The 13,196-nt window shown below is 38.0% G+C and overlaps 1 protein-coding gene across 1 annotated transcript in view; it reads right to left on the bottom strand.

Moving 5' to 3' along the window:
- LOC126092483 (vacuolar protein sorting-associated protein 28 homolog) overlaps window positions 1-13,196 on the bottom strand; it is a 69,519-nt gene that overhangs the window by 21,205 nt on the left and 35,118 nt on the right. The window contains exons 2-4 of the mRNA XM_049908101.1: window positions 12,485-12,548; window positions 8,282-8,477; window positions 2,025-2,126 (exon numbers count right to left, since the gene is read on the bottom strand). Of these exons, the coding sequence (XP_049764058.1) occupies window positions 2,025-2,126; window positions 8,282-8,477; window positions 12,485-12,548 (362 nt within the window). The remainder of the gene's footprint in view (window positions 1-2,024; window positions 2,127-8,281; window positions 8,478-12,484; window positions 12,549-13,196) is intronic.

Here is a 13,196-nt window from a genome sequence, read left to right as displayed (position 1 = left end):
AGTTGAGGACCAACTGGATGAAAATCAGTGTGGGTTTAGGCCTCTTAGACGTTGTCAGGACCAGATCTTTAGCTTACGGCAAATAATGGAGAAGTGTTATGAGTGGAACAGGGAATTGTATCTATGCTTTATAGATCTAGAAAAGGCATATGACCGGGTTCCTAGGAGGAAGTTATTGTCTGTTCTACAAGATTATGGAATAGGAGGCAAACTTTTGCAAGCAATTAAAGGTCTTTACATGGATAGTCAGGCAGCAGTTAGAGTTGACGGTAAATTGAGTTCATGGTTCAGAGTAGTTTCAGGGGTAAGGCAAGGCTGCAACCTGTCTCCACTGTTGTTCATATTATTTATGGATCATATGTTGAAAACAATAGACTGGCTGGGTGAGATTAAGATATGTGAACACAAAATAAGCAGTCTTTCATATGCGGATGACTTAGTTGTGATGGCAGATTCGATTGAAAGTTTGCAAAGTAATATTTCAGAGCTAGACGAGAAATGTAAGGACTATGGTATGAAGATTAGCATCTCCAAAACGAAAGTAATGTCAGTGGGAAAGAAATATAAACGGATTGAGTGCCAAATAGGAGGAACAAAGTTAGAACAGGTGGACGGTTTCAAGTACTTAGGATGCATATTCTCACAGGATGGCAACATAGTGAAAGAACTGGAAGCGAGGTGTAGCAAAGCTAATGCAGTGAGCGCTCAGCTACGATCTACTCTCTTCTGCAAGAAGGAAGTCAGTACCAAGACAAAGTTATCTGTGCACCGTCCACTCTTTCGACCAACTTTGTTGTATGGGAGCGAAAGCTGGGTGGATTCAGGTTACCTTATCAACAAGGTTGAGGTTACGGATATGAAAGTAGCTAGGATGATTGCAGGTACTAGTAGATGGGAACAATGGCAGGAGGGTGTCCACAATGAGGAAATCAAAGAAAAACTGGGAATGAACTCTATAGATGTAGCAGTCAGGACGAACAGGCTTAGATGGTGGGGTCATGTTACACGCATGGGAGAAGCAAGGTTACCCAAGAGACTCATGGATTCAGCAGTAGAGGGTAGGAGGAGTCGGGGCAGACCGAGGAGAAGGTACCTGGATTCAGTTAAGAATGATTTTGAAGTAATAGGTTTAACATCAGAAGAGGCACCAATGTTAGCACTGAATAGGGGATCATGGAGGAACTGTATAAGGGGGGCTATGCTCCAGACTGAACGCTGAAAGGCATAATCAGTCTTAAATGATGATGATGAGCAAAATATTTAAAACTGTCATGATTGTACTGGAATATTACAAGACTTTTATGATGGCAGAAGATCAAGTTTCGAAACTGGCACTGAGCTTTGGGCACAGTTAATTTTAAGTATGACTTCAAAATACTAGATGTTGTAGAGATACATATAACTCCAACACATGAATATTCAATGCTCATCAACAACAAAACGTATACTGAAATATATACATATTTACATACACACAAAAAAATTGGAAGTCTTGTTAAATCTTTCTTCTGTGAAAATTTTATGAGTTTCAAACAAAGTGTCACCCTTTAACAATAGTGTGAATGAATTATTTGCAGCTAAAGCTAAAAACAAAACTAATATAAGTGAAATTAAAAAAAAAAGTCTACTGCATAAATTCTAAGCACCGCCTGGTGTGAACCCATCACCTGGGAACAATCTGATACACTGCAGAGTGATTTTTATGTAGTGGTAGCACATATATTTCATTAAGAGAGAAGCAAAACAGAAGTCACAGACCAAACACCTAGAACCTATCACTCAACACATCTATGAAAAGCTTTGTTTTCCATTCAAGTAGTAACGTTGAAGTTACACAGTGTTTCAGTAAGGAACATTTCATCAGCTGTGTCAATGTAGTGCAGTTGTCCACCAAACATGAAAACTTGTCTTCAGCAGTACATGCTAGCCGAGTATGGATGCACAAATAAATATGCTTGAAAAAAATTCTGTTCTTGTTTCACTTTCTCCTTATCGTGTATTAAAACAATAGTACACAATCTTACCGAAACAATATCAGCTATGCACTTGCTTGTGTTGCCCTTGTCATCCTTGATTGTGATTGGCCGATCTTCCTTAATCCTTTCCAAAGCAGCAGGACAATCAAGCTGAAAATGTAATGGTTATTAATACAGTTAAAAATAACATACAATTACAGAAGTTTGGCTGTAGACAGAATTAAATGGAGGGGGGTTGAGGCAGATGCAGAGGGGGGGGGGGGGGAGGGCGAGAGGGAGAGAGGGGGCAGGGAGAGAGTGGGGGAGGGAGAGTGGGGGGAGGGAGAGAGGGGGGAAGGGAGAGAGGGGGGAAGGGAGAGAGGGGATATCACGAGAGAGGGGTTATCACCGACGGTATGGTTCCAAGGCGCACAGGTGTAAAATGCCGCGTGAAGAGGGAAACTCAGCAGAAAGTCAGTGATGACAGCCATTCTAACTGAATGTAGCACAAAGTTACAGTATTTGGTAGACAAGGGTGGTGATGTGCAGTCTATCCATCTGCCTGTCTGCCACGTCACAAATGTGATGACTACCACCTTTTCATGGCCAATGGTTCCACAATAACAATGTATGGTTGTGTCACATTAGTTTTGAACTTGGGCCTGCGGCGCAAATTTAAATGGCAATTTGCTGTAGCAGATGTGACGTACCCCATACTTGGAGCAGAGTTTTTATCATTTTATGGACTCCTGCCTGACCTTTGTCACTGACGCCTTCTTGACACTACTACCAACCTAGCAAGCGTTGTGTGGGAGACACAGCAGTACGAGTGGTTACTGGTGATTCTCCATTTATAGAACTCCTCCAACAGTTCCCAGAGATCACATGCCAGACTCCCACACTAGCACCTGTGCAGCACTCGACAGTGCACAATATTTTGACAACACACGGGCCACCACTACATGCTCGACCGCGCCACTTGACATCCCAGAAACTGAAGATAGTTAAGCGCGAATTCTCGTACATGTTAGCACAAGGAATCTGCCGCCCATCGAGCAGGAGTTGGTCATCTCCTCTACACGTGGTACCAAAGAAGAATAATGGATGGTGTCCATACGGCGACTACAGACAGCTCAATGCCAGAACCATTCCAGATCATTATCCAGTCCCGCATATCGAAGATTTTACTTTCAATGTCCACTGTAAGCGATCTTTTCTATGCTGGACTAAGTTCATGCACTTTACCAGACACCTGTGGCTCCTGATGATGTTGCTAAGACTGCCATCTGCATGCTGTTCAGACTCTGCCCAAACATTTCAATGGTTCATGGATGAAGTGACACGTGACTTCTTCTGTAATGTGTATATTGATGATGTTTTGGTCATGTCAAATTCAGAGGCAGAACACCTATCGCACTTACAACAGATGTTCACTTGTTTACGTGTGCATGGCCTGCTCATCAACCTGCTGAAGTGCATTTTTGGAGCAGCTGAAGTACAGTTCGTAGGCTACACCACAACGCACAAGGCATACGGCCACCACAGGAGAAAGTAGACGCTATACTGAATTTTCCCCAGCCTACAACGGTTAAAGAATTACGTAGATTTCTTGGCATAATCAATTTTTACCGTTAATTTGTTCGCAATCATGCCTTCCTAGCTGTACTACTGTATAAGTTCTTGCAAGGTTCAGCAAAGCCGAAAGACAAACTCCAGTAGGACAGTGAAGCCGAGTTGTCATTTAACAAGCTGAAGACTGCCATCGCAGAAGCTACATTGTTAGCACACCCAGTTCCGTAGGTGCCTCTCGCCCTGATGGTCGATGCATCTGCAACTGCAATCGGTGCTGCACTGCAACAGCAAATAGTTGGGCACTGGCAGTCCTTAGCCTTTTTCAGTAAAAAGGTATTGCCATCTCAACAGAATTGGTCCACATATGATCACGAACTGTATGCTGCATATGCTGCTATTAAGAAATTTCGTCACATGTTGGAAGGACAGCAGTTCACTCTCATCACAGACTATAAGCCACTACCATATGCTTTCCGTCAGTGTCCTGAGAAGGCATCACCACGTCAGCTGCGACACCTTGACTATATCGGACAGTACACCACCAATATTGTTCACATTGAAGGAGAACTAAATGTGCCAGCTGATGCACTCTCCAGGATTGAAGCAATCACTGAAGCAGTTGATTTTGAAGGTCTCGCCGTAGCGCAACAATCTGATAGTGAGCTCCTAGATTTGTTGGCACAACCGTCGGGCCTACAATTCTGCAGTATCACACTGCACTGTCAACTGTGCTGCTGTATTGTGGTGTCGCCACCAACAAACTGGGAACTTTTGTGACTATTGACTTTTGCCAACAGGCAACCCCTCTTTACATAACTTGTCGCACCCTGGAATACGAACCACTACCAAAATGGTGAAGCAAGCTTTTGTCTGGCCTCACACGGACAAAGATTGCAAGCAACACGTGTGACAATGTGTGGCCTGTCAATGGAATAAAGTTAACCAGCATGTTAGAGGTCACCTCTTGGCACATTTCTTCATTACAGCATGACGCAGTACGCAAGCCACCACAGCCACCCTACGATGGACCTTGTCGTGTCATCAGTACGGAGGAGAAGACAGTCAATGTCGATGTGATGGGTACACCAACCAACGTCTCTGTCGACAGGCTCAAACCAGCTTTCCGCGCTCCCTACACTGGTACAGACGCAACCTACACACACTAAGGACATGACCGAAGCACCAGCCACTCCAATGCCTCAACGGACGTCTAAGGCTACCTCTGATGCAACGTCAGCAACCTGTGCACGACTCGTTGTAACCTGGTCCGGACAACAGAAAGTACCATTGGCACTAAGGGAGGAGTGGTGAAGTTCAGTGTAATGCTGTGCACGAGTGATTGCCATTTGTAATTATTATCTCTGGCGCAGTCTCTGACTTATGTTTCCTAATTTGTTTTAATGCTATTCTGTTGTTTAATTTTCTAGTAAAGAAGTCATATATGTTACGTTGTGTATTTATGTTGCAATTAAGTAAATACAAATAGTCCCGCAACATTCTCATCTGAACATATCTGATTGCTGAGAAACTATTTTCCTATTAATATATTTTTATTATTTATACTGATCTATTTTGTACATTGAACTTTTACCATGAAAATCAGTAGTCACAATTATTAACTTAAAAGATCTGAAAACATGTTTACATTAGAAAGAATATTTTTAGTCTTCAATTTTTATGAAAGCAGAATTTTTCTTCATTTATAACTTCTATAATTTTACTATTCACAATGAAATCGATTTCATAAAATGACCAGAAGCTTCTATTTTTCACACTGCTGGAAATTGCAACCTTTGTTATTAAACTTATAAATCTTCACTTAAATAATTATTTTCAGAAAACTATATATCAACTGAAACTGATAAACAGTTCCAATTACAAAAGTCATGTTAATTTGGACTATTTGCTGTTTTAGAAAGTACTGGAAGTTAGATTTGTAATATATAATGTATTTTTGGTGCCAAGTGTGCCAGAGTTGCTTCAGAAACGATAAGAGTAGAGTGGGTTTAGTATCTGTTGAGCTTGGTGTATGTTGCAGTCTGATCAACTATGTTCTTTGTATGGCTCAAGAAAGTTGCACGAAGTATTTTTGAAAAGTGTCAAATATGTGATGGTAGATTTTTCAAGAACACTCAAACAAAAGAAGAAAATAGTTAAAAGCTACATAATGTTCCAGCAACTCGTCATTTAAATAAACCCAGGACAATTCTTTTCAATAGTTTATAAAGCAGCCCTGACACTGAGACCAGCTCTGCAAGATATCCACGACTTACCCACAAATATGATGTAAGTTGCTTTACACATTTATTTTAACATTGTCCAAACTATGACATAGTTTGAACAATTTAATAACAAACATTTGAATTTCAAACAATAGAAAATCCAAAATGGAATGTAACAATATTATGAGAAGGAAAATTGCTACTCCCCATATAGAGGAGACGCTGAGTCGCAGATAGGCACAAGAAAAAGATTTTCACAATTATAGCTTTCAGCTGTTAAGCCTTCGTCAACAACACTTTGTCTATTGTTGACAAAGGCCTTAATGGCCGAAAGCTATAACTGTGAGATTCTTTTTGTTGTGCCTATCTGCGCCTCAGCATCTCCGCCATATGATGAGTAGCAACTTTCTTTCTCAAAACATTTGAATTTTGGAGACAGAAGGACTTACAAATGGTTGTCAGACTTTGGTGTACAATGCACAGGAAACTATTGATCTGACAGCTTCTGTTATAGAATAGGCACAACTTCACTATTACTCACAAATTCACTGGGCCCCATAAATTTATTCCTAAAATGTAATTACACAAAAAACAGGACCACAAATCCAATTCTAGCAATTACAAGTTTCACTCAAAACTAGTATGCATGGAACATTAAGATATTCAGCTTCCTGGAACTCTGAATATGATAAGGAAAAATGTGTAGGAGGAAAGTGGATCACAGATTGTATACAATTCATGCTTTTACTCCCTTCATAAAGATCCTACAATAAGACTATAAGAAGCAGAAAAGGACTACAAACTTTTTCTTTGGAACAGGAAGTTAAACAAAAGCAAGAAGTTTACTCAAGAACTATAGTAACAGGAAAAACGAAAAATAAACTGGAATTTTAAGTTACAGAAGAGGAACGCTGTAATATGAGCAAGAAAGGTATCATACGATGAGCACTGGTCAAAATATATAAAAAGAAGAAGAATAAGAAGAAGACAGATATTGTATAAACAGACATGTTAGGAAAAACAAAACAAGAACATAATACATTTGTTACTAATAGGGAACGAGTTAGAACAATAATAGAAACTGAATATTCTCCTGCTGGGTGAAGTGTACAGAGACTATGTTAGTAACTTTAATACTAGACAAGCTGAGATATCATAGCATGAAATGAGATTCAGAAATGAAAGATCAACCATGGTGGTTGTTGTTATAAAAAATAATCAAAGAACAGTGTAACAGAAGAACTATTTATTATTTACCAGCTACAGGAAAGCATTGTAATAATGCAAACAGTCAAAAGCTTGGACAACTGCTAAAAGACTTCAGCCAGCAAATAACTGAATGAATAAGAATGATTTCAACAAAGTACAATCTTTAACCACAAATTTCAACAAATAAAAGGAACTGGACACAGATACTACGTTTCACTTAGGGTTTTTCAAAAGTAAGAATCCACTAACATTTACATCAATATACGTTTGTAAAAGTGTTCAGCCAATTTTAAAATACAAGCAGTGTACTAGTCTAAATAGAGATGTGTACATTTACAATACTGGGGAAGACTATGACTATCATCTGGAAAGACATAATGCAAAAAGTGCAGGCAACAACACCTATTACAAGGGGATCAAATTTTATAAATGAACTGCCAAAAAATTTAAGACTCAAGTGAAAGGTGCTTTGAAATGGCCTTGAAGGAGTAGATTACTTTCATTTGTAAAGATAGTATTTATATGTACCATTTATCAAGCTATATAATTTTTTATCTTTATCGTTTGTAATTGTTTGCAGAACATTATGACAGGAAGTGTAAAATATGTACACAAATCCTTGTATTTGAATATAATAGAGGGAAACATTCCACGTGGGAAAAATATATCTAAAAAGAAAGATGATGAGTGTCTGTGTATATGCGGATGGATGTGTGTGTGTGCGCGCGCGCGCAAAAGTGTTTACCTGTCCTTTTTTCCCCCTAAGTTAAGTCTTTCTGCTCCCAGGATTGGAATGACTCCTTACCCTCCCCCCTTTCGTCTTTCCCTCTCCTTCCCTCTTTCCTGATGAGGCTACCATTGGTTGCAAAAGCTTGAATCTTGTGTGTATGTTTGTGTTTGTTTGTGTGTCTATCGACCTGCCAGCGCTTTTGTTTGGTAAGTCTCATCATCTTTCTTTTTAGATATAATCCTTGTATTTGTTTACAGACAATAAATAAACAAATAAATAAAATCTTATTTTCCACAAATGACTGTTTCTGATTCACACAATCTTTCCAGAACTTACTTTAAAAATTTATCTTTCATTTCTTTTCAAATATCTATTGATATTGATTCAAATGTCTATTGATATTGATCAGAATACCACATAACCTTAAGTTATTTTATTGCTTTAATTGGCTAAGTTGCAATGTTAGAGACTTGGGTTGGCCTATGCAAGGTTTATTAGCAAATCCATAACACAAACTAGATTTCTACAGTCAATCAATAACTAGAATATCCTTAGGAACAGAAAAAAGCTGATAAACTGAAATAAGCACTCACACGATATTTCCGTACAAATGATTCAATTGTAGGAAACTCATCCCCTTGCACTTGCTTAAAAGCTGCTTTATACTGAACAAGCAACTTTGAACAAGCTGCTGTGTATTCTTTTGGTGTTACACAGTCACGTATATAGGCTTTTTCCAGATGTTGCAAAGTATTTACCACGGCATACAAGTCAGCCATATTATCATACCTGCAAAAATATTTATTACAACAATATAAAACTAATACGGGAAAGAAGAAAATAATATTATATTGTTGAATCATATAACCTCATATTTCATCAACAGATATATAGAGCCATTCATTTATAATCTCTATTTTGATTAGCTACAAAAGTTTTCCCTGTATCACGAAAAATGTATACAACATGAGAGGAACAAGCTCCATATAAAATGCATTGCTGGTTTAAGCAACAAGAATATCTCACAGTGATCCACTGAAAAGAACTAAGTTTTGAATGTGCTTGATTAGACAAATCAGTAGATCCGGGTGAAATATAACACATTTTAAAATTTTAATGGCTCAGAAATGTGATTTTTTATTTCAACCTAACTTAGTGCATTCTTTGGGAGGGTGGGCTGAAAGTACTGCCCCCAAATTTTTTATGTGAAAATTCTTACAGCTTTTTAAACAACACAAATGTTGTTAACATTCTACATCTTTATTCTTCATGCCTACATACTTGCAGCCCTCTGCCGCAACAGGATTCTGAATTCTTGCGTGTAAAATAACGGTGTGTAAGGCAATGATTTCCATGTACAAGAAACAACATGCTGTAATTGAGTTACAAATTTGAAGATCATCCACACACTGAGCACCCTCTTCTTCAGCAAGAAAAGGCCAGATCATACACAAACACTGCGATGTCTGCAACAATCCAATGATTTTGGTTCACTGTTATCATTCATTCTCCATACAGTCCTGACTTGGCCCCAGTGCTTTTTTTTCTGAAAAAAAGTTTGAGGGTGCTCTGACATTGGATATAAGGCAGCGAAAATTACTTATTACTGAAGCATGGGATACCACTCGTCTGCTTTTAGCTACGACGACATCAACATGTCGAACTACAAAAAAATGGTATCGGACTCTTCAGTTGACTCCAGCTCAAATGAAGCAGGCGATACCGAGAACCACACAAACATTCAAGAGAATATGGTATCGAACACTTCAGTTTACATCACCTCAAATGAAGCATAAGATTACCATCAACTCCTGAACAATAAAAGAAAATGGTATTGTACACTACAATTGACCTATAATACACCTCAGATGAAACAGATGAGTCCAATCAACCTTCCAGTGAATGACATCACTTTTCCCACCAAAAACTGTATTGGTATCGTTCATATTGCAATTACCAACATGAAAAAATGAAATAAAAAATTTATGACCATGAAATACATCTTAGGCACTCTTCCAAGTTCTCAACATCGTTAAAAAAATTAGTTTGTCGACGAAAAAGTTTAGGGGTACGCATCCCCCGGAAAAACAGCACTGCTTGGCCCCTTCCGATTTTTATCTCTTTCCAAAACTTAAAGAACACAGTCGAGAACTTCACTTTGATAGTGATGAAACAGTGCAAGCAGATATGAGATTGTAGCTCCTTTAACACACTTAAACATTCTATGTGACAATATCAACAAACTAGTCTAACGTTGGGAGAAATGTGTTCATTGCCAAATAAATATGTAGACATGAAGAATAAAAATGTAGAATGTTAATAACATTTGTTTTATTTAAAAAGCTTTGAGAGTTTTCACATAAAAAATTGGAGGCATTACTTTTTAGCATCTCTTCCCGCAAGCCCATTGCATTTTAGTGGCAGAAGTAAATAACCAAGGTGTAGGTATTATGACAGCTTTGTGCTATCATGGTAACTAGTTTAAAATAACTGTCTTTAGGCGAGTTTCATGAACAACACAGGTGAAACTAATGTCATTATATGCTATTTTTTCAAAAGTTGACATTTTGAGAATCAGGGTTGTAATACTACAAAAGTTTATAACTGAAACAGCAACCAGCCAAAGAAATGGTTGAGCAATATTTATTTGGATCAAACCATGACCAGTATTGGATTTCTTACAAATCCACCTTCAGATGGTTGTTACATGTTTCGTTGTTTCCTCGCTGGTGCCTCGTAAAGTTTTTTTATTTACTATTTGGTAAAGTTTATCAGTGATTTAGTTCTTATGATAGCACTTGCATAGTTTACATCTGCAAATGTGTTGATTTTAAAAATTCACAACAGAAACAAAGGGCGACTTCGTCACACAGAATCTTACAGCACGTAATGTTTCAACACATTTCACATTGTAATAACTTTAAACCTTATGAATACTTTGACAGAGGTCATAAGAATTAAATCCCTGGTAAACTTTACCAAATAGCGAACAAAAAACTTTCTGCCCATCACAGCGTAGCAAATCAATAATGATATACAACATGGCCTCAGCAGGAAAACAATGAAGCGTGTCACATGCACTTGAAGATAGATTTGTAAGAAACTGGAAACCATGGTTTGATCCAAATAAACCCTGTTAAACCATACTTGTGGCTGGTTGCTGTTTCAATTCTAAACTTTAAATATCACTAATCGCAGCCACAAAAATTTAGCTATATAGGTGTTAAGTATTTAAGTGCACTGTTGAGTACTGGAGATACATAGTAATGAAACAAATAATGAGTCAGTACATATTTTAAGTTAATTCTGGTATGTGCCACTAAAGAATTGTGGCAATAATAAGCAAAGTATCTTTTTCAGCATTGTATAACAACAACTAACTGGCGTGTCTTAAGCATATATATTGCTGCATTTAATGTACAGTAACAGATTTGGTAAAGTACTTGATTTAAACTAAGTTATGGCAGTGGAAGTTGATATGTTAATCTCTTTGTTATGCATGCTTCTGATACACGAAATAACAAACACTGTTTACAACCCATTCAGCTGCTCCACATGTAACCATAGAAAAATGTCCAAGATTCGTCAACTAGTGCCTCAGACTGTGATTATAAATATATAGGCCTAATTGTCCTATCCACAGATAGACGTTATGCAACAGAACTGCCAAATGAAGATGATTTGGGAAATTGAGATGTTACTGCAAGGTCGAGCACATGGGGAAAACTTGCTCTAATTTCTGCAACAACTCAACTGCTTTCTCGGATACAATTTTGTCATGGATTGCAAGAAAACTGATATCACTTCTGGAAATTCTAATGAAGACTAGATAATTTAGAGGCAACCTGTCGACAAGAAAAAAAATGCACACAGACCTCCACTTAATGTCAGGAGTTGCTATGAACCACTATTGTGCGGACCATCCTGGAGTATAAGCCATGGCACCTGCAACTAAAGAGTTTATTGCCAAGATAAAACACTATCATAAAACTTTCTTAAAGAATGATTACTTGGAGATTCAAATAATATGAGCTCTTCAATCATAAAGAAAAACAAGAAGAAGGAATATACACGGTCATCCACCAGCAAAATTGCCATGACTCTGGACAACTATAACAAGACTATTCCACCCAATTTGGAAAATAAAACATATTCCATGATCCTTTAAAGACCCGTTATGGCTACTAAAATGTGGCATTTGCGTTATTGGTGACAGGTATAGAAGTTGGGTACATTCCAATCTATAAAAGATTACCTGTCATAGGATCCTGGCACTTTGAGTAGTAGTAGTAGTAGTAGTAGTAGTAGTAGTAGGAGGGGGAGGAGGAGGAGGAGTAGGAGGAAACTAGTTGAACTGTTGCTTCAAGACAATGCTTCTACTTGAGGAATAACTTTAAAATATATCATCAATGCCCAACAACAACTTCAATGCATTTCAAACTCAACATCTGGATTTTAAACAACAAGCATCTAATTCTGGCTGTGAGAGTACAGTCAGCTCCTCTAATTTTCAAATTAATTCTTAGTTAAAAGCTGAACAGATATGAATTTACAGAGTATTAGTCTGCTTCCAGGAAATACCTGAAAGATTATCACCAGAGAAGCCATCAAATGTTACCAACCATATTATTAAAACAGGACAAGGATGCCCAAGTAACAGCAAAAGTTTAAACAGTCTTATAACAGAAGTGTAAAAGACCTACCTCTGTGAGGCTGAGGAGGAGGAAAAGAACAGGAGCTACCTCATGGCAGCTTTTAGCAAATAAATTGGTTTGAAGAAAGTACAAAGAACTTACTTCTCTCTTTCTCTTGCATTTCGGAACAGCTTAACCTCTTCATACAGCTCTGGTCTTCCAGAATCTGAAATGATGTACAAGAAGTATAACTTTCAAATAACTCTCATACTGATGGGAATCTTCACCCCTCACGCGCCACAACAGTACAAACAGCTAGTTAAATATCATCTGGATGCACAGGATTATAATACTGAGAGACAATTTGTACTACCAAACAATCTATATATAAACTAAAATACAAAATAGTTGGTGAACTAATTAGCTTGGCATGTGGCTCATTATCACTAACATTACAAAATGCTGCACATTACCTTAGTTTCTGTCCTACAAAAGCAAATATGATGCTCTTCAACAGAAGCATCATAGGAATTGTTTCTGGTGTAATCAGAAAGTTTTTCATTAAAAATGATTCATTCAGATATTGTTTTCCTCTCTGTGATGACAGGTTTTTACCTTATACAAGTCCCAGAAAGTATTTATTTTCCATAAACTGTTAAGGCGAGAATTCCTTGGGCACTACTGAATGGTAACTGACTTTTAGACAAATCATTCCATGTAGGCTTTCACGGCCGGCGTCTTTATCAGTAAAATCTTCCGAGCTAAGTTGCCGTGGTCGATCTGTAGAACTTCTTCTTCCTGACGTTTCGTTCTCAACTACAGAGAACATCTTCCGAGGTGAGTCGACGACTGGCTGTTAGGAGCTGGGGCCGCC

Source organism: Schistocerca cancellata, chromosome 7, assembly GCF_023864275.1.
Source record: "Schistocerca cancellata isolate TAMUIC-IGC-003103 chromosome 7, iqSchCanc2.1, whole genome shotgun sequence".
Taxonomy (NCBI): Eukaryota; Metazoa; Arthropoda; class Insecta; order Orthoptera; family Acrididae; genus Schistocerca; species Schistocerca cancellata.
Note: the sequence above shows the minus strand (reverse complement) of the source record. Positions and strands in the feature narration are given on the sequence as shown.